Source organism: Natrix helvetica (assembly GCF_964273705.1).
Source record: "Natrix helvetica genome assembly, chromosome: 12".
NCBI lineage: Eukaryota > Metazoa > Chordata > Lepidosauria > Squamata > Natricidae > Natrix > Natrix helvetica.
Window position 1 is genome coordinate 18,724,799 of NC_138556.1, and position 21,512 is coordinate 18,746,310.

Here is a 21,512-nt window from a genome sequence, read left to right on the forward strand (position 1 = left end):
CATCTGGAATACCTGGAACGCAATGGGTTCCAGGTATTCAATATGGACATATCGTCCTTTCTTCTTGGATACCTGTACTGTGTCTTAAGCAAACCATTCAATTCAAGAAACCCAAATCAAAACCCAATGGTTCAAGAGAAACAGAACACTAATAAATTATATCCCCTTAAGGGATTCATTATATATATATACATATACATCACATCCACTTGAGGTTCCTTTGTTATCAGCAGGTAATCCTTCTTTCTATCTCAAATGTATCACAAACCAGGTTTGATCCAGGTTTGAAAGGAAGGACCAAAAGAAAAGGAAGTGCACATATCAAGAAGTCAAGATGTTGCATTCAAACTAGCTATAGGAAATAGGTTTTTTTTTTATTTCAAGTTTTCATAAAAATCCGTAATTATTGAAATCAAAAGTTACAGAGGAAGTATGTAACTTTTATGGTTTGCTGTTTTGATTTTTTTTTTCAGTTTGCTGCTGTCTTTTAAGATCGAACACAGGAGTCCATCAGAGTTATGTCCTACAAACAAGGGAAGATTCTGGAGACGTCAGCAGAACATTTTCACAAAGGAGGACGAGGAAGAGGAGGAGAAGGAGGAAGTGATGCGGGATTGTGGGGAGAGAAGGAGGGGCTGGGAGAGCTGAGTGGAGAGAAAGGAGGTTGGCATCTGTGTTGACTGTTTGCAGTCACCGTCATCATCGTTTGATAAAAAGAACACTGCCCGTCCTTAATAGCATCGTCTCTGTTCTCCGGTTCTTCATCCTCAGATCATTTTCATGTTGAACTTGCGCGGCGCGTCAGCAGCGGAACTGATGCCCGCATCGGATTTCCGTGGGACGTACTCGATTTCAATATTGTGCTTGGTGTTCCCTTTGCCTCTGCTCCAAAGGAAGAGAAGCACCAGGCAGAAGAGCACGACTCCCAAGAAGGAGATGAAGCCCATGGTGGTGGCAATGATGAGGGTCTTGATGTCGAAGGGGAAAGGCACGGTGGCACGCGTGCTGTTGGCATCACTCTCGTTTGGCTGGTTGGAGATGAAAGCGAAGGTCTTATTGGGTTGGTGGGGCCAGTCGGGGGAATAACTGCGGACGTGCAGGTGGGCTAGCATGGTGTCATTGCCTCCCGCGTTGCTGGCGATGCATAGGTAGGTGCCGTTATCCTGAATCTGGGCGTAGCGCACCTCCAGAGTGCCATCGGGGAAGACGGTGAGCCGCCCGTTGGTTTTGGTCGAGATGAGGTGCTTCCTTGGCGACAGCCACATGATGACCGGAGGTGGGTCTCCATCTGCACGGCAGATGAACTGCACGGTGTGGCCCTCGTCCACGAAGATCTGCTGCGGTTTGCGGTCCCGTATCCGCGACCGGCGACAAATGAAGTAGTTTGGCAGGAGCGCCTCTGAAAAATCCTTGAACTGTTTCCCCTGGACAAATTCGGGAGTCGCACAGGTGGGTTGACGCTTGTTGAAGTTCAGCCTCCAGCGACGTCGGAAGATCCAGAGAAGTCGGCAGTCGCAGGCCAAAGGATTGTTATCTATGATGAGGGTTTCCAGATTCCCCACGGAGTGGAAGGCTGATTCTTCCAGCGTGTTCAGGAGATTCCCTGAAACATTCAAGATCCGCAAGTAGTTCAGGCCCCGGAAAGCGTAGGGTTCCACCACCGAGAGTTGACCCCCGACCAGCTGTATCTCCTGAAGCCTGAGTAAGTCGTGAAGCATGGAGCCTTCGATGCTGGCAATGGGGTTGTAGGACAGGTTCAGAAACCTGAGATAGACCAGGTGCCTCAAGGAGACGTACGGTATGGATGTCAGGTTGCAGTGGGTGATGGACAGAGATGTCAGGTTGAGTCCGTACAGGCAGTTGGATGTCATGGTGTCTAGATAGGGCCAGTGTGAAATCTCCAGGACCTTGAGTCGATACAGCCTCTTAAAAGAGTAATCCCTGATGGCGTTGATATTCAGGTGGCGCAGTTGTAGCACAATTAAGCCATGCAAGTGAGAGAGGGCTTCCGTAGGGATGGAGGTCAAGTTGCATTTCTCCAAGGTCAGATGTTCTAAGCTGTTGAGCCCACTGAAAGCCCGGTGGGAAATATAGACAAGGTCATTGTCCCCAACCTCCAAAGACTTGAGGTTGTACAAGTCCTGGAACATATAATCCAGAAGGATCACAATTTTGTTCTCACTAATGTCCAACTTGGTAAGGTTACTGAGTCCCGTAAACACTCCGAGGGGGATAAGTTTGAGCCGGTTGCTCCTGAGACCCAGAGTCCTGAGGTGGAAGAGGTTATTGAAAGCCCCTGGCTCAATGCCGCTGATGATGTTCTCGTTTAACTCCAACTCCTCCAAGTGAGGAAAATTGACAAACTCGTCCTGGTTGAGAGTCTTGATGCGGTTTTTCCCCAAATCCAAAAGTTTGGTCTCGGTGGGGATGCCCTCAGGAACGGTCATATATCGCTTCCGGTGGCAAGTCACTGAGCGTTCCTGGGCCGAGCAGTCACAACGGGGTGGGCAACCCGTGGCAGAGCCTGAGAGGATGGATCCCAACATCAAGATGAGAATCGGCTGCCAACAGGCCAAGATTGGGCAATACATACTCCACTTCCCCGCCACCATCCTATCTTTTACCTGCAGAGGAGACAGGAGAGAAAAAGGAAAACAAAGGGTGAGTAACCAGGGGACATCCGACTTTCACAGCTTGCTCATAACGTATACAACCAATCAATCAAAACAGAGCTGGAAGGGACCTTGGAGGTCTTCTAGCCCAACCCCCTGCTCAAGCAGCAGAACCTGTACTATTTCAGACAAGCCAGACAAGGAATAATGGATGGAAACGGATCAAGGAGAGATTCAACCTGGAAATAAGGGGGAATTTTCTGTCAATGAGAGCCATCAACCCATGGAACGGAAGTTGCCTTCAGAAGTTGTGGCAGCTTCATCCCTGTCAAGGTTCCAAATAGCATCCAAAATTAAATCAGAGTCCGAGGCAAAGGATTCCTCAAAGTTCCAATTTATGAAGAGAGCCATGTTGGCACATCTAGGAAAACCCGAATCTGAAAGCTTCCAGGTTTTCCCCACCCGGCTGAAAGTTCAAGATCTTGCCCCCCACACCCACAAGTCCATCACATGGTCCAATCTCCCACTGCCACGCCGGCAGCTTCCACACATCCAGTTCCAGCCAGGTGCAGAGACATAGGATGACCTTGGCTTTCTAGAAAGAATGTTGTTATGGCTACATCTCACCCAACTCCACATAATCCCCCCTCCCATTTCCACCACAATAGAAAATGAATAGCAGAAAGTGAGGCAGGCCTGAAGTCCAAGTGAAAAGATGACTTGCAGACCTGACAATAACTATGTGGATTGTGTGTGTGTGTGTGTGTGTGTGTGTGTGTGTGTGTGTGTGTGTGTTGGTTTACCTCGCTTTGTCATGTTCTCGTCATACGCTAAACAACACGAGGTCGAGAGGCTGCTTATATTCCCTGAAAACCCCTGTTCAGGGATCCTGTTGTGTCTGGTATATCAAATTATCTGGCAGAAGTGATGGCTTTGTCAAGCCATCCTACAAGAGCGCCTTTGCCTTATCAGAGGGATGCTATTACGTGATGCCCTACGACTTCTGGGGCCTCCATGTTTTATGTCGCTCAAGCTGTTACAAAGGATTGCATTGTGTTGATATTGCCCATTGTCCCGATTCTGATCTGCGGCCCCAGGAGCCGCGTTTATCTCCGTTGTGATGTACATGCTCAGCATTCACGGTGACTATTCCTTTTTATGCCCGGGGACGAGTGGAAGCGGCACATTCCTGTTCAAGGTTTGGCAGGATGGAGACTGCCGGGTGCTATTTATGGCTCTTGACTATGTACGTTGCTTTCCTGGTGTCTGTGTAGAATATTTTCTCTCTGTTAGGCAGAGATGTACAGTTCCTGCTTCAATTTCTGCAGGAGAACCGATCCTGACAATCCCAAAGTACCAACTCTGACGTTAACAGAGGAAACTCTGCGTTGGAGATCCTGCGGAGTAAAATGTCAACACACGACATGATCATAGTCCTCTTAAACAGTGGTGGGATTCAAATACTTTAACAACCAGCTCTCTGCCCTAATGACCAGCTGGGGTGGGTGTGGCTCGGTTGTCATGTGGCCATGTGGGCATGGCCAACTCAACGTCACTCAGGACGATGGACGCTTCACCTTAGCTGTTACAATGTAATAAGGGTTAACCGGAGAGGAAGGTTTTGTAAGCAGGGCAATAAAGATTAGGCTAGAAACAACACCAGACTGTTTCCTTCCTGCCTTCCTTACAGGGTTAGCCCTGTCAAGTGGGAAAAAACCAGAAAGAGATTTCTCCTAACAACCAGTTCTCCGAACTGCTTAGAAAGTTAACAACCGGTTCTCCCAAATAGGTGCGAACTGACTGAATCCCAATGACTGGCAGTGACTGGCTGGATTCACCCATCCACCCATAAGATCGTTGCTGTTATTAAATCACGTAAAGGCACCTACTCTCTTCTCCACCGAGTAGTAATGGAGCTATCCAACACCCACGTAAATGATAACTTGATAGGTTATCCCAAATGATAAGGGTGTCAATAACTTCCCTCTCATCTGATATCTTACTGGGTTTTAGTTCCCTCAAATAACATTTGGAATGCCACCGCTTCTTAACTAACTTACATATCCAAAGAATCAGAGAAGGGGTAAAAAAAAACATGGTTTCACAAACATCTTTTTCCTCTTGTTATACTCACTTAGACCTGTCATCTTGCTGATAAGGGGATGTTGTTTTTGCAAGTGCAAAGAAAGAACAGGCATTTTCCTCTTAGGAGAGAGGCGAAGGAGAGGGAAGAAACACAGCCTCCGTCAAGTTAATAAACTTCCTAATGATTCTGAATCAGAACTGCGTAGTAGATACTACTCTGGAATATTTTACAGCCTGGCAAGTGGAAGGGAGCAGCAATTGTGATCTGTTGTCTTTTGGTGTGTGTGGGTGCACATTTCCACACACACACTTATAGCATTTATGGGGTTCTCTTGCTAAGAATCATCTTTGTTATGTTTCTCTGGATTCCCATCTACTGTAGTCCCTGTGTTGTTGAGAGAGGCACTAAAAGAAAGGAAGAGAGGAAGTAGAAACATCACTGGCCCAGCAAAATAGAGTCATCAAGAAGTCTAAGGGGTCTCATTAAGATGAAACTCAAAGCTCATTATAGTAAAGAGAACTTCAACGGATGTTGGAGTGAAATGTTTCATGGACAGCTTCTTGATGGAGAGCTAATCTTCCACCACAGGAAGAGGAAGAGCATACACGTGATTCCTTGATATAACAAGACCTACACTTTTTGATGATTCATCCAACAGGATGATGAATTCCCAGATTGGACTTCATTTCATTTGATCATCAGAGGAGCCGAGTTCAGAGAAAGAAGAGAAAGCACAACTACTCTTAATTGCAGGAGACCTTCTCCCCGCCCCAGTTTTCCTAGCCAACACAAGAGCTGAGCAAGATCTAACTTTGGGGTTGCATCAGAAGGTATCATCAAGGAAGGTTCTACCAGCTTAACTCCATCAAATGTCCTATTGACCTCTCCCCACCAAAATTGCTGTTCGTTCAAGCAGCCCCAGGACGAGTGGTAGCCAACCTTCTCATCCTATCATCAACATCTTTTCTTGATATATCTACATGAGGATGGGGAGATTGTTGAATGCATTCCATTTGGATTCAAGCTCCTTGCTCTGAGTAGTCCTGGAGAGTCTAAATGACAACTTCGTGGACCTCTTTTTTTAGGGGAAAAGTACGACAGAAAATCCATATGTGCAAATTGTCACGGTCCCAACGTACACCAATGGATTATATAACCTCCCTACTTTGATGTGATAACCCAGGTGACTTTCATCTCTCCTTGTGATAGCAGCAAACCATTTCTTTTCTGACTTCTCTTCAATATGCAGGAGCCGTTCCCTTCCTCTCTTTCCTTCTTAATCTTAATTTCCCAAAGCTGAACAGATTCATTTCTTTCTGCCCGGTCTTCATGTCTTCCAGATGCTTTATTGTTGGCACTGCTCTTCCCTGATAAGTTCAGTGTCATTAATATATTTGAATATATTTATCCTCAGAAAGCCCTCGGATGGGAGACGAGGGCCACTATCTCATTTCCTTTTATTATCCTGGGCTTCGTTTATCTGGCAATGCGCAAAAGCAACATCTCAATACATTTAGATAACGAGATGTTGACGATAAAGAACGAGGATCGTTTACAAAATGTGGTGTCCTGAAGAGGCAGGTTCAGGGGTAAAATTAGGCAGATTCTGACAGGTTCTGGAGAACCGGCAGTGGAAATTTTGAGTAGTTTGGAGAACTGGCAAATACCACCTTCGACTAGCCCCAGAGTGGGGAGGGAATGGGGATTTTGGGGTATCCCTCCCCTGGAATGAGGCCTCCTTAGGTGTGTCCACAAAAGAATCAGGAGATGAATGGAGATCAAGAAAACCAGAAGAGCTGCGATGATCAGAAGAGGGCTGGCTGGACCCATCCTCTGATTTGATACATGGCCAATCTCTAAGTTCTCCAAGAATCCCTTTGGATGTCCATTCCAAAACAATGCGATAAAGACAGCGCAGGGTAGACTTAGCTAGACAGCAACCATCTGGCTTGCTTTCGAAGAAACCCCTCTAACTGAAGGCTCGTCATGGACAGGTAGTGTATCTCTGCGAAAATATCATTTTTACTTCTAGGCTGAGCCAAAATCCTCTTCTCAAGCTCATGGGGCCTCTGACTGCAGCTTTCAAGGCTAAAATTGGGTAATAAACCACCCAACCCAGTGTACTCATGTTTTCTGACCTTGGACAGGAAACAAATGAAAAATAGATAGATATAACACAAAGAATCTTCCCTTCAAGCAAGAGAAGGAAGGAAAACAAGATCTGAACACCAGCCTTCTCCCCACAAGCCATCGTCACGATTACCATCAAAAGACCCACACGTCAAGTTAATACAAATAATTGTTTCTAACTGATGCTTGTATGCACATAAGCACTTCTAAACCTAAATAAGTGGTGGCACACTTTCATGTTGAAATGAGGTGCTTGGTGCTCTCTGAGGTTAGTTGTTGTTGGCTTTTTTTGCAGATGTTTCATTACCCAACTAGATAATCACCAGATGTTTCATTACCCAGCTAGGTAACATCATCAGTTTGGGTAATGAAACGTCCCCAAGAAAACCAAGCTCAGAGAGCACCAAGGACCCCCAGTTCAACCCTGAGCTACAAAAGCCTTCTTCTACTGATAATCAAGTCATTAGATGTTTCATTACCCAAGTAGGTAACATCATCAGTGCTGATCATGATGTTACCTGCTTGGGTAATGAAACATCTGCAAAAAAACACGACCAAAGTCAGAGCCCACCACGGACATCACCCAGGTGCTGTGGTCCTTCATCCACCAAGCAATGTTAAATTCTAACACTGGAGTAATGATATAATAGGTAGGGAGGCTGCCTCTCTCTCTACCTATCTATCTTCAAATTTATATGGCTGACCACCTCTCCAATTGAACTCTGGATGACATATGGAATAAAAAAGCATAATCAACCCATCAACCTTGACTTGAGCCCCAAAAGAAGTCAAGTCCCCCCAAAATCTCAGATCATACCCAATGAGCCCAGACCAGGGATGGGATTCAGCCGGTTAGGACCAGTTCAGGCAAACCGGATGTTAATTTTACATCTGGTTCGTTGAACTGGTAGCTGCAAGGACTGGCTGGCCCTGCCCACCCTGCACCATCTCTTCCAGGAATCTCCACACGGCCCATTAACCATTCCAGGTAAGTGCAGGGCCCTGGGAGGGCGAAAAACGGGCCTCTGGCAATTCCAGAAGACCTCCAGAGGGCCTCTGGAGCCTGGGGGAGGCCATTTTTGCCCTCCCAGAGGCTCAAGGAAAGCCTCTGGAGCCCGGGGAGGGTGAAAACGCCCCTCGGTGCAGGAGGGTAAGTAGGCCATGCCCACCATGGCCAAGCCCACCCAGCAGCCGGTCAGACAACCAGTTGCTAATATTTTTCAATCCCAGCCCTGCCCCATACCCATCCCAAAGTTCCTGAAACTGACACATTGGCCCCAGTCCATAGCTGAAGATTGAGGGCCTCAAGGTATTCTGAAAGGAGACTCAGCCTTGAATTAAAGAGTAATTTCCAGATAGTGAGAATGATTAATCAATAGAAGAGCTTCATCAATGGAGGTTTTCAAGAAAAGATTGGATAACCACTTCTCCAGGATGGTATAAGAAGGATATAGGCAGGAGGTTGGACTAGAAGTCCTCCAAGGTCCCTTCCTAGCCCTATGACTCCGGAAGAAAGAAAGATGAGAAAAGGAGAGAGAAGGAAGGAAAGTGAGAAAAGAAAAGGAAGGCAGATGAGAAAAGGAGAGAGAATGAATGAAGGAAAGAAAGAAGATGAGAAAAGGAGAGAGAAGGAAGGTAGGTGAGAAAAGGAGAAGGAAAGAAGGAAGGGAGGAAGGAAGGAGAGATGATGAGTGAAAGCTGGTGAGAGGGAGAGCCAACCAGGAATTAAAGAGAAATCTCTTGACCATCGATCAATGGAACAGCTTGTCTCCTGGAGTTGTGGGTTCTCCATCACTGGAGTTCTTCAAGAAAAGATGGCACAAAGACTCCTTTCTGCCTTGGAGAAGGGGCTGGACTAGATGACCTCCAAGGTCCTTTCCAGCCCTACGATTCTAGGATCCTCTTTCTGCTTAATCTTTGGAGACATGTTTATGATCTGGATCTGTCCTCTTTGATCATTTCAGAAAGCACCTTGACTGCAGCTTTTGGAAAAAAAAAAACCTACCTCTTAATTACCTTCCCAGTTCAAACTTCTGGGACCAAAGGTGAAGCATGTGTAAGCAGAGGCGAACCCTCCGTGAAGGAGAAACTATGCTGATGGAGCACAATTGGGACAGGACTTTGCTATCTCTTTTTTTAAAAAAAGAGGAGAGCAAGAAAAATAGTCCCCAAAGTAAGTTTTGGAGTCAGCTAATCAGGGTCCATCATAAATTACCTCTCTGAGGGTCATCGCCGAACCAGCTGCGTCTCTGAAGGATTTCATTTCTGACTTCAGCAGAACAGCCAAAGAATAAATCAGAAGCGAGTCAGCAAGCAGGGAAGGAGTGCTGGGATACACCTTGGCTTCTGGCCTCACCATGGGTGGGCAGGTAAAGGTGGAAGCTACGGGAAGAACCACCGTAGTTTGCTATGTTGTGGCTTTCTGCCTGCTCCTTCTGGTGTTTGTCCCCTCTGCTGATTTTTCTGAGGAAAGATCTAGATAGAAAAGTTGGGATCTTCCTTCGAAAAGGAATAATTTTGGCAGAGGTTGGGAACGAGGGATTGATGATGTTATCTAGTTGGGTAATGAAATGTCGGCAAGGAAACAACCAAGCTCAGAGAGCACGAAGGACTCCACAGTCCTCTTCCTCCTCTTCCTCCTCCTCCCTCTCTTCCTCGCCCCCACAAACCCATCTCTCTTCTAGCACTGATGACATTAGCTAGTTGGGTAATGCAATGTCTGCAAGGAACAACCTAGTTCAGATAGCACCAAGGATCTCACAATTCTCCTCCTCCTCCTCCTCCTCCTCCTCCTCCTCCTCCTCCTCCTCCTCCTCCTCCTCCTCCTCCTCCTCTTTCTCTTCCTCCTCCTCCTCCTCCTTCTCCAACTCTTCTCCCTACTAGCACTGATGATGTTACCTAGTTCAGTGAAGAAACATCTGCAAGAAAACAACCAGGTTCAGAGAGCTCCAAGGACTCTACAGTCCTCCTCCTCTCCCTCCCCCCCAAACCCTTCTCCCTACTAGCACTGATGATGTTGCCTAGTTGGGTAATGAAACATCTGCAAGAAAACAACCAAGTTCAGACAGCACCAAGGACTCCACAGTCGTCGTCCTCCTCCTCCTCCTCCTCCTCCTCCTCCTCCTCCTCCTCCTCCTCCTCCTCCTCCTCCTCCTCCTCCTCCTCCTCCTCCTCCTCCTCCTCCTCCAACCCTTCTCCTTCCTAGCGCTGATGATGTTACCTAGGTGGGGGAAGAAACATCTGGAAGAAAACAGCCAAGTTCAGAGAGCACCAAGGACCCCACACTGGAAGCAATCTTAACACCAGTTATTAAAGCAAATATTGCGGAATGGTTCTGACACTACTTAAAGATCCGTCTGCGAGCTTTGCTAGAGAAATTACATTTTACTGCCTATTGTTATGAACGAGTCAAGCTTCCCAGAAGAGTGCATCTTAATCCCCCCAGGTGCCCTGGCCATGGTTGATGGCAAAACTGAAAATTAATCTCTGCATCTCCATTTTGGAATACCAATAACGGCCCTAAGGTCTGAACTTTCTGGTCCAGATGCTTGTGGTTATCCTGGCTAAATTAAATTTGATTGAACATAGCTCTGTTTTGGAGAGAAAGACTCCAGGTTTACAAATAAATATTTAATATCCGTCCGTGCTGCTCCGAGAGACCTTCAGCTCGGGGCTAAGAATTCATCTAGCTTTCTGCAAAGCAGCAAAACAAAAATAGAAAAAGGCTTTTATTTCAAAAGAACAACATTTAAGCCTCTGCTTTCCACACACCATTCATTTGCAGGCTGTGAGGGCACACCGGCTTAACTTGCTTACTGAATTAAGCCATTTTCAACAGACCCACATCAAAAGGATCTCGGTAGGAATCCCAGTTAAAGCTGGTTTTCAGTATGGAATGTCCACTAAATGGACCAGACACTGATGAGATGTTTGGAAGATCAGGAACCATTTCTCCCTTCTTTTCTCTCCTTCCTTCCTTCCCCCTTCTTTTCTTTACTTCCTTCCTCCTTCTTTTCTCTCCTTCCTTCTTCCTTTCATATTTCCTTCCTTCCCCCTTTTCTCTCCTTTCTTCTCCCTTCCACATTTTCTCTCCTTCCTCCCTCCCTCCTTCTTTTCTCTCTTCCCTGCCTCCTTTTCTCTCCTTCCTTCATCCTTCCATATTTCCTTCTTTTCTTCCCCCTTTTCTCTCCTTCCTTCCTTCCCCCTTTTCTCTCCTTCCTTCCTTTCTTCATTCCTTCCCCATTCTTTTCTCTCCTTCCTTCTTCCTTCCACATTTTCCCCTTCCTTCCTTCCATCCTTCCTCCCTCCGTCCGTCCCTCCTTTTCTCAAATTATGGCTCCCCACTATGCCATTAGGGCCCCCAAACTCATTTGCAGAAATACATTTTAGAGTTCTGGTATCGGCTTCGTACCACCTTGCCTTTATACATGCTGTGTATTTGTTTTAACCCAAGGAAGAAACAGTGCGGTAAGGTCAGAGGGCAGGCGCCACAGATCCAAAGGCTAATGTGCTTGGTGGTGGTGGGGGGTTGTTATTTGAATCCACTGTGCTTTCAATGGGTTTTTCCTTAGTCTGGTGACTGTAGATTCAGCTCCCTTTGTAACCCTGGAGAGAAGTCTAAAGCAATCAGTGGCACCAGATTGATCTTCCAAGAACCCAGGAGGATTGGAGCAGATTGGCAGTGGAGATGTTCTCCAATGCATGCTCTCTCACTCTCCCTCCTTCCCCCCTCTGTCTTTCTCTCTCTGTCCCTCCCTCTCTCTGTCTTTCTGTGTTTCTTTTCTCTCTCTCCCTCTTTCTCTTTCTGTCTCTGTCTCTCTCCCCCTTTTTCTCTCTCTCCCCTCTTTCTCTTACTCTGTCTACGTCTTTCTCTGTCTTTCTCTGTCTTTTCTCTCTCTCCCCCCCTCTCTCCCCCTCTCTTTCTCTCTCTCCCCCTCTCTTTCTCTCTCTCTCTCTGTCTCCCTCTCTCTCTTTCTCTCTGTCTCTCCCTCTCTCTGTCTTTCTCTCTGTGTCTCTGCCTCTGCCTCTCTCTCTGTGTGTGTTTGTAGGTACTTGATTACTTGTGTGTGATTGAAGGAGAGTAGGCATGCTTTTTACATCCTCTAACAATATGGTACACCGATTCCTTTCCTTTCCCCCCCATGTCTAATCGTTACTTCTTACAAACTCTTGCTGAATTGAATTATTCTGTGGATCAATTCCGCCCAACAACACAAGCTCCATTTGAATGTGTGTGCCTCGCTGCGTGTGTTTGTGTGGTTTCTTAATTACTTCGGCAACATTCTGCTGGAACCGTAATAAATATTTTACCAGAAGTAAAGCAATCTGGATGCAAAAATGTCATAGGCTAGTTGATTAAGAAACAGCCCTAACCTAGGTGGGCTTTCTATATCCTTTGAATTATGACTCCATTATCCCTGATCCTTGGCCGAATTAGTGCCTCTGGGAACGGAAGTCCAAAATATCTTGAGGGCACCGGTTGCCTATTGCTGAAGTAGGTAAGAACCGAAAATAAATGCCTTTCACATTAAAAAAAAAGATGCAAAATGCAAATAAGAGCTCAACCTGCTGATATCGGGTACAAAAAAAGTGAAGATTCCTCTCTCCATATGGCTGTCCCTCTTCTGCAACCATGAAGAACAATTATTTCACTGGTGTTTCAAAACAGGTCATTTGATGCACTGGAAAAAGAGTGGTTAAACCAGTTCCATCCCAGTGGTGGGATTCAAATCATTGAACTGTCAACTCGTAAAGCATTCATGACCTGCTCTCGAGTTGCCATGGGCAGGAGGTGGGGAGAACTGATGGAGCACCTCAGCAGCATCGTTGAGAAGCGCAAGCCACGCGTAGCTTCCCCAAGGTTGATCATGAGCTCATTAAGGGTATCCGTGGGAACCCCAACATTAACAACTGGTTCTCTGCCCTAATGAGTGGGTGGGTGGGTGGGCATGGCCAGGGTGTGTGACAGGCACCCCCCCCCGGGAGCAAAAACAGGCCACAGGGAGGGTGGAGTGCTTCCCCCCGTGCCCCGTTTTGGGCATAGTAGGCTTCCCTGCACTTACCTGGGAGCCAAAACAGGGTGAATTGGGACTCCTGGAATGGGCAGGGCAGGAAGGGACAGGACCAGCCAGCCATTTAACAACCGGTTCGGCCGAACTGGCCCGAACTAATCTGAACTGGCTGAATCCCACCACTCAGTTCATACCAGTTGATTCTTAGCTCTGTGGCTGACATTTATCTAAAAGAGGGAGCCAGATACGTAAAATGAATGCTGAGATTCCGGTCAGTTCCTGCCTAGTTCTGAATCCTGGTTGATGGGGGAATGCAATTGTTCTGTTTCACTTCAAGCTGTTTTCTTCCTGATCAAGAGTTTGAAAAAAATCATTTCTTTTGGGGACCTCTGTTATTGTATAGGTTGCCTGCAGCAAGAACTCTACATGCACAGAAATGCAAACATCAATCGCCATAACAGAAGAACGGAGAGGAAAAGTGATGGCGGCAGCAGAAATAAGGGCAACATTTAATTAGAGAAAAGAACACGTGCGCCTTTGCTTCTACTCGGGTACCGCTTCTGGATTTTGCGCTCAACGTAGAACAAAGTAAAGTTATGTCAGATGAGGACACCCGAACTCATTGGTAGCAATGTCTGTCCTTGCAATGAACAAGGATATACATTATTTTGCAGCTACTATGATTGTTGGACGAGCAGGTGCAAAAACAGCCAGGGAAGGGATTGAAGCCTGGGAAATGGGGCCCCTTGTCAGTCAACAGGAGTGGTGATTTATCACCAACTTATCAAATATTTAGGCAAGGGCAGAAGGAAACAACAGCCAATGACTTAATAGCCAGCCATCAACACTCAATCAACAAATGAAAAAACACACACAACCAGAGGGGCTCTGTAAATACCACACAGAGAATAGCTTAAAGCGCACTCTGCTACAGAGAAGTTCCCTGAGGAGGGGTCCCAGCACGAGTCCAAGAACTTGGAAGACTCAACCTTTGGTCCCCTATTATGTTAGGATATAAACTGCAGTGGAGCGGTGGTTCAAACGCAGTACTGCAGGTTAACTCTGCCGATTGCCAGCTGTTTGATCCTGATTGGCTCAAGGTTGACTCAGCTTTCCATACTTCAAATGAGGACCCAGATTGTTGGGGGCAATAGGATGACTCTGTAAACTGCTTAGAGAGGGCTGTAAAGCACTGTGAAGAGGTATATAAGTCTTAAGTGCTAATATTATATTCCTTCCTTCCTTCCTTCCTTCCTTCCTTCCTTCCTTCCTTCCTTCCTTCCTTCCTTCCTTCCTTCCTTCCCTCCCTCCCTCCCTCCCTCCCTCCCTCCCTCCCTCCCTCCCTGAGGTTAAAATGCAGTATTACAGGCTGACTCTGCCCACTGCCAGCAGCTCAATCCTGACTGGCTCAAGATTGACTCAGCCTTCCATCATTCCGAGGTGGGTAAAATGAGGACCCAAATTGTTGGGGGGGCAACAGACTGACTCCGTAAACTGCTTAGACCCAGCTGTAAAACATACAAGGGGTGTATAAGTATTATTGCTACAATAACTTTAATACAATTCTTTTTTATCTCTTTAAAAAAAAGCTGTTTTCTTTCTGCCCAGGTTTGGATTTTGAACACTATTTTTGGAAACCACTTTCACCCCATTGTCTTCTCCAGCTTAGATGATTACTATCCTTCCTCCACCAGTAACATTTTTTTTTCATGCACCTCAGGTAACGCACCTCTCGATATTGTGCAACGTTTCGAAAGCAATTGGCCCGACAGCTCGGCAAAGGCTGTGGCGAGGCGAGATCTCCTAAATATGAGGAAGGGAGCAGGACAAGGGGAATAAATCAATTTTATGTTGAGGAAAGAGCACAGTGTTCTGTGATAATGTCCTCTCTGCCTTTTGATGTTCTCCATATCTGCAAGACCAAAGCATCTTCCCCCCCCCCCCCCACTGCAGTGCAGAAGGGCTTCCGTGTTTTCTATCGAGAGCAAAACGAGTTGGGAGAGGGAGAAATTGAGAGAAAGGAAAAGAAAAACTAAAATCCTTCCAGGTTGCGAAAGGTAGAGAAGGCTGAGGAATCATCTCCCATGAGAAACGCTGACAGTTTCATCACTCGAGGCAAGTGGTTTAAAAACTAGGTTAGATAAAACGGAGGAGAAGTGATCTAAAAAGGGAACTGGAGGGAGGGAGGTTGGCTCGAAGCCTAAGCTAGCAGGTGGGCTGAGGAAGATGGGATCTGTGGTCCAACATATCAGGCAGCACCCAATTGTGGTCAGCTGTCTTTATGCTTGACCTGAAGGTCAATATTGATAGATGCGTGCTGTCAGGTCAAATCTGTTTCCGTGGGGTTCTTGTCGCTCTCTGAGCTTGGTTGCTAAGCTAGCCCTGATGTTGTTACCTAGTTGGGTCATAAAATGTCTGCAAGAAAACAACCAAGCTCAGAGAGCAACAAGGACCCCACAGTCCTCTTCCTCCTCTTCTCTGCAAATTCCACTCCCTTCTAGCACAGATGACGTTACCTAGTTGGGTTATGAAACATCTGCAAGAATGTTAACAACCAAGCTCAGAGAGCAGCAAGGAAATGTTCTCTTCCAGCAAACATGTTTCCACATCTTTTGTGCAAAGTAGACATTTACAACGGAGCAGGAGTGGACGTCTTTTGTGTACAGAATGTGCCAATTTAAATGCCAGTCCAAGATTTCCAATATCTCAGGGGCTGCCCCAAAGAAGAGGGAGTCAAGCTATTCTCCAAGGCACCTGAGGGTAGGACAAGAAGCAATGGGGGGGGGGGGGGGCGACTCATCAAGGAGAGAAAGAACCTGGAACAGAGGAGGAATTTCCTGACAGTCAGAACAATGAATCAGTGGAACAACTTGCCTCCAGAAGTTGTAAATGCTCCAACACTGGATGTTTTTAAGATGTTGGACAACCGTGCCAGGCCTGCAGCCCTCTTTTCTTTTGGACCTTTGGCCTGCCACACTTTCTATTATTCTACTATACATTTTCTAGGGTGGGAAAATGGGATTGTAAGGAGTGAGATGCTATGTAGCCATAACAACATTCTTTCTAGAAAGCCAAGGTCATCCTTTATCTTTGCACCTCTGCACCTGACCGGAACGGAATGGGTGGAAGCTGCCAGCATGGCAGTGCGAGATCGGACCATGGGATGGACTTGTGGGTGTGTGGGGGGCAAGATCTTGAACTTTCAACTGGGTGGGGGAAACCGGGAAGCTTTCAGATTCAAGGTTTCCCAGATGTGCCAACAGGGCTCTCTTCATAAATTGGAAGTTTGAGCAACACTTTGCCTTGGACTCTGATTTAATTTTGGATGCTATCTGGAACCCTGACAAACCATTTGTTTGAAATGACATAGGGTTTCCTGCCCGAGTAGATGGCTGGACTAGAAGACCTCCAGGGTCCCTTCCAACTCTGTTATTCTATTCTATTACCACGTATTTCTGATTTCAGGTTGGGGGACAGGTTCTGTAAGGTGGAGCTCTCTCAAAATGGTGACCTTGTTTGGCCTTCCCATCTACAGATCCCATCAAGCTTGCCAAGGCTGTGGAAACCAGAGACAAAAAAAACGACAAGGAAACTCACAAATCTTAACATGCCTCCATTAAACTGTCCACGGTGGACAACTGATCTCCCCAAGAAGAAAGCGAGACAGAGGCAGGGTCCTAGCTGAGTAAGAAGCCCATTAAGAGACTTAAGAATGGCTTTCCATTCGTTATGTTTAATTTAGAGTGGGAAGGAATCTGGGAGAGGCATTTGCATATTCGTGACATATCTCCCCAATAACCACTAATTAATGGGATGCCGCTTAAATTATGCAGAGGGATGAAGTTGTATCACTCTTACTGCAGCTCCGGAGGGTTACTGAAAAAAATAATTGGGCAACCATGGTGCTGAATTGCTAGCTGAGCCTTCCAGGTTGCTGAATAAGACTGGATGACGGTGAGCAAGAGATGTTTTAGAATAAAGGTAGTCCTCGACATATGACGGTTCATTTAGTGACCGTTCAAAGTTACAATGGAACTGAACAATTGACCGAATGGTCATTTTTCACGCTGACACCCGTTGCAGCATCTCCCATGGTTATGGGATGAAAATTCGGATTCTTGGCCACTGGTTCATATTTATGATGGGTGCAATGTCCTGGGAGGAGAGGGGTGGGTCATATGATCCCCTTTTGCGACCGTCTGACGGAGCAAAGCTAGTGGGGAAGCCAGATTCACTTTACAACCATGCGACGAGCTTAAGAACTGCAGTGATTAACAACTCCGGCAAGAAAGGCCCTAAGAAGGAAGAGACACTCGTTTAGGAAAGCAATGAACATTTGGGGCTCGACTGTGGTCGTACGTCGAGGACAACCTGAAGTGTGTGTGTGTGTGTGTGTGTGAGAGAGAGAGAGGTGGTATTCAGCAGGTTCTGACCAGTTCTGGAGAACCGGTAGCGGAAATTTTGAGTAGTTTGGAGAACCGGTAAATACCACCTCTGGCTGGCCCTGCCCTTAGTCCCAGCTGATCGGGAGGGAATGGGGATTTTGCAGTATCCATCCCCTGCCATGCACACCAAGTCACGCCATGCCATGCCCACCAAGCATGCCCACAGAACTGGTAGTAACAATTTTTGAATCCCACCATTGTTGAGTGTGTGTGTGTGTGTATGTATGTGCCACCTCTCTCTCCCTCTCTCTCTCTTTCTCTCTCTCTCCCTCTCTCTCTCTCTCTCTCTCTCTCTCACACACACACACACACACACACACATCTACCTTGGCAGCTTTCCAATATGGAGAGTGGAGATTTCACCCTTTTTTGGCTGTGCTAGAAGAAGCGAGCAGGATTGTCTCGCCAAACACACGTCGCTATCGTCTCCCAGAACCAATGCACAAAACACGCTAAGCCATATTTTTTTTAAAAAAAATCCTGGTTTGTGGGGCCTGGTTAACGCAAGGTACCAAGCTACAGATATTCCTTTGCAAACTGTAGGGGTGGGTTCATACGGAATGGGACAATTTATCCTGGCCAACACAACGCAGCCACTTGGCTGTGGTCAATTCACTGCGGCCAGCTCAATGCAGCCAACTTGCTGCAGGAAAACTCCCGGCGGTGCAATTTAGCCGTTCCATTTTCATTCTTTAAAATACATTTTAAACATGTTTTAATTTTTGTCCTTCACATTTCATTCTGTCCCTCCTTTGGCGTCCTTTCTTTAGCGATCTTATTCCACCATTTCTTTGATATTAGTGTAACTCTCATCCCAATGGCGAGTTGCCCTAGACCCAAGTTCATATAGGATGTAGCCCACGACCCAACAAGCCATGTTAGGGGTTTGCCCGCTGTGGGGACCCCATCATTATTTCAGAAGAAATCTTTTGGCTCATCTGAACCAAATCCACAGTTGGAGGTAGGCCTGGAGTTGACCCAACAACCCATGATGGCTGATGATCCAACAAGGGAACAAACCACCATCAAGAGTACCGTGGAATGACTCTTGTTGTCAGATGCTTGTTGAGTCAGAATCTATTTTCCTGAAGTTTCCTCTGACTATTTCTAGTCTCGCTTCAGGGAATAACTCAGAACCTTTTTGCTCTTAGGCCAATCTTTCAATTATTTAAAGGCAACCATCACATCTGCTCACGGAATTGTCTGTTCTCCAGACTGAACATGCTCAGCTTCTCCACCCTTCTCCATCCAACTGAATTTCTACCTTTCTTTTCATCTAATTTGTCCAGTTTGGATGCGTTCCACTTTTTCGGGACTTTTCCTAAATCCAACACACTATCTAGAACAATTCACCAGTGAAAGGACTTGCCTCCAGAAGTTGTGAATGCTCCAACACTGGAGGTTTTTAAGCAGAGATTGGACAACCATGTGTCTGAAGTGGTGCAGGGTTTCCTGCCTAAGCAGGGGGTTGGACGGGAAGACCTCCAAGGTCCCTTCCAACTCTGCTATTCCATATTCTATATTTGATTGCCGGATAATCTTCTCAATCATATCACGATGACTGACACAGCACCAAACCATCATGATGGGAATACAGGTAGCCCTCAGTTTATGATCACAATTGAGCACACAATTTATGTTACTGTGAGACAGTTGTTAACATGAATTATGACCTTTCTGGCCACAGTTGTTAAAAGTGGACCCCACAGTCGTTAAATCTGGCTTCCCCATTGCTGGTTGCAAAAGATGATCACATAACTCTGGGACACTGCAACGGTCATAAATACGAGTCAGTTGCCAAGTGCTGAGAATTTTGATCCCATGACAATAGGTATGCTGCAACGGTCGTCTAGGGACACGGTGGCTCAATGGTTAAGACACTGAGCTTGTCAATCAGAAAGGTCGGCAGTTCGAATCCCTAGCGGCACATAATAGAGTGAGTTCCCGTTGCTTGTCCCAGCTTCTGCCAACCTAGCAGTTCAAAAGCACGTAAAAATGCAAGTAGAAAAATAGGAACCACCTTTGGTGGGAAGGGAACAGCGTTCCATGTGCCTTCGGCATTGAGTCATGCTGACCACATGACCACGGAGACGTCTTTGGACAGTGCTGGCTCTTCGGCTTTGAAACGGGGATGACCACTGCCCCCTAGAGTTGGGAACGACTAGCACATACAGTATGTGCGAGGGGGAAATGGTCATAGGTCTGAAAGGTAGACTTTTTTTCAAGGGCTGTTGTAGGGAGTTTGAAAAAGTAGAATATAAAATCTAAAAGGAAAAGAGGGTTTCTCTCCTTCCTTCTCCCTTCTCTTCTTTGGCATGTTTTCCCTCAAAGCTGGGTTCCCATCCCTCCCTCTGCTTCTGCGAGAATTAACCTAAATCATTTTTTTTCTTTTAAAAAAATGGCCCCAGGGAATATCTAGAGAAAAAGGAGGGGATGAAAGGTGGAACTGGGAAGGAACGGAATTGACAAGACTCAAGTGTGAGGGTGATGATAGCTATTCCGCCTCTGTGGTTATTTCCATAGACGGCTATTCTCGGGCGGGTTGCTCTTTGCGTTATTGATTGCTCCATCCATATTTGCTGTTATTGTTCCATTCCGCAATAAAAGCGATGGGAGGAAAACAAACTCTGTTTGGCCACATTTGCTTCGTTTCGTCCTTGGCACAGAATGCAACTGGTGAAAAAACACCGCATGGAAAACAAGAGATGAGTCGTCTGGTAGCTTTGGATTGAAATATGGGTTTGTGGGAGGACGTCCGATTCATTAATATAATCTTGTTGCTTGCATCTCTACGATTTATATTGTTTCATTTGTTTCCTAGTATGGTTTGATTGCTTATTTAGCAACCTATGACTATCACTAAGTGTTGTCTCTTATGATTCTTATGCACCGAAGACAAATTCCTTGTGTGTCCAATCATACTTAAAGAATTCTATTCTATTCTACTCTATTCTATTCTATTTTACTCTACTCTACTCAACTCTACTCTACTCAGATGCAGGTTTCTTGTCTTCATTGAACACTGACCAAGAAAAATTTGAAATAATAGTGTTTGATTGCCATCACTCCGCTAAACAACTAATTCCCACAACACTGTCAAATTATCTACCAAGATTGTATTACTATTCTTCTTCTTCTCTTCTTTCCTAGTATCTATCTCTCCCCACTTATGACTATAACCTTGTTGCTTGTATCTTTAAATTTTATATTGTTTTATTTGTTTCCTAGTATGATTTGATTGCTTATTAGTAACCTATGACTATCATTAAGTGTTGTATCTACATAATGAATGTATTATATTTTATTTCTCTTTATGTAGAAATATGCACCTGCACCAAAGACAAATTCCTTGTGTGTCCAATCACACTTGGCCAATAAAGAATTCAATTCAATTCCATTCCATTTGTTTGGGGAATAAATGTTTCTACCATCCTCGCTCTGTCCTTTTCTCCAGCATTGCTGAAAACAGATGTTTGTCTCCTGAGTTCATACAATAAGATACACCTGTGTTTCTCTAACCTGGGCAGCTGGAAGAGGCATGAACTGGGGAATTCTGGGAGTTGAAGTCTGGGGAGTTGAAGCCAGCCTGGGGGGGGGGTTGGGAGTTGAAGTCCACACATCTTCCAATCGTCCAGGGTTGAGAAACACTGATACGAAACCCTAAGCAGGTTACTCAGACATTAGTGAGTACATAACCTGCTAAACCCAGGTTTATGCCAAATGCTGGCTTAACACGATGGGCTGAGTGTTAAGACAATGGCAAAGTTCCTCTGATAAGATGAACTATCAAACCATCAAGTCTAATCTTAGGCTAATCTTAGCTGTTATATAAGATGAACAAGCCATCCTAGATCCTGCCAGGTGGGCCTTGACGTAGGGCTGGTTGCCATTCAAAGTTATGACTCCAAAAGCTCCATTGTGGTCGTATACCGAGGACTACCTTAAATCTGGCCATTTCCGAATGGGCTGAATGAAGACCAAGGCTGCCATTACTCCGAGGCAGAACACAACAGCCCAGCCAAAGAGATATTTCTGTATTTCTTAAAGGGCTCACGGATCTATGGTTTAATATATTATTTTTCTGGTCGTTCGAAGCCCAGGATGGGGAGAGAAGGACTTCGAAGGTCACTCATCGACTAATTGTAGTCTGGCCTTGGCAATTGTGTTCAGCTCAGGTCTCTTCAGTTCTATCGTGAATCATGTCTGGTTTTTTTCTTTTCTTTTCTTC

At 45.9% G+C, this 21,512-nt stretch overlaps 1 protein-coding gene across 12 annotated transcripts in view; it reads right to left on the reverse strand.

Moving 5' to 3' along the window:
* Nucleotides 1-353: 353 nt before the first annotated feature.
* The window catches only part of LINGO1 (leucine rich repeat and Ig domain containing 1), a 259,989-nt gene continuing 238,830 nt past the window's right edge, over nucleotides 354-21,512 (reverse strand). For 9 of the 12 annotated variants that reach the window (XM_081964983.1, XM_081964989.1, XM_081964991.1 and 6 more), the window contains one exon: nucleotides 354-2,624. In XM_081964983.1, the coding sequence (XP_081821109.1) occupies nucleotides 768-2,612 (1,845 nt within the window). In that variant the 5' untranslated portion in view covers nucleotides 2,613-2,624 and the 3' untranslated portion in view covers nucleotides 354-767. Of the gene's footprint in view, nucleotides 2,625-9,043; nucleotides 9,304-14,568; nucleotides 14,643-21,512 lie in introns of all 12 variants that reach the window. The other 3 variants (XM_081964981.1, XM_081964986.1, XM_081964985.1) reach the window with 1 other exon arrangement.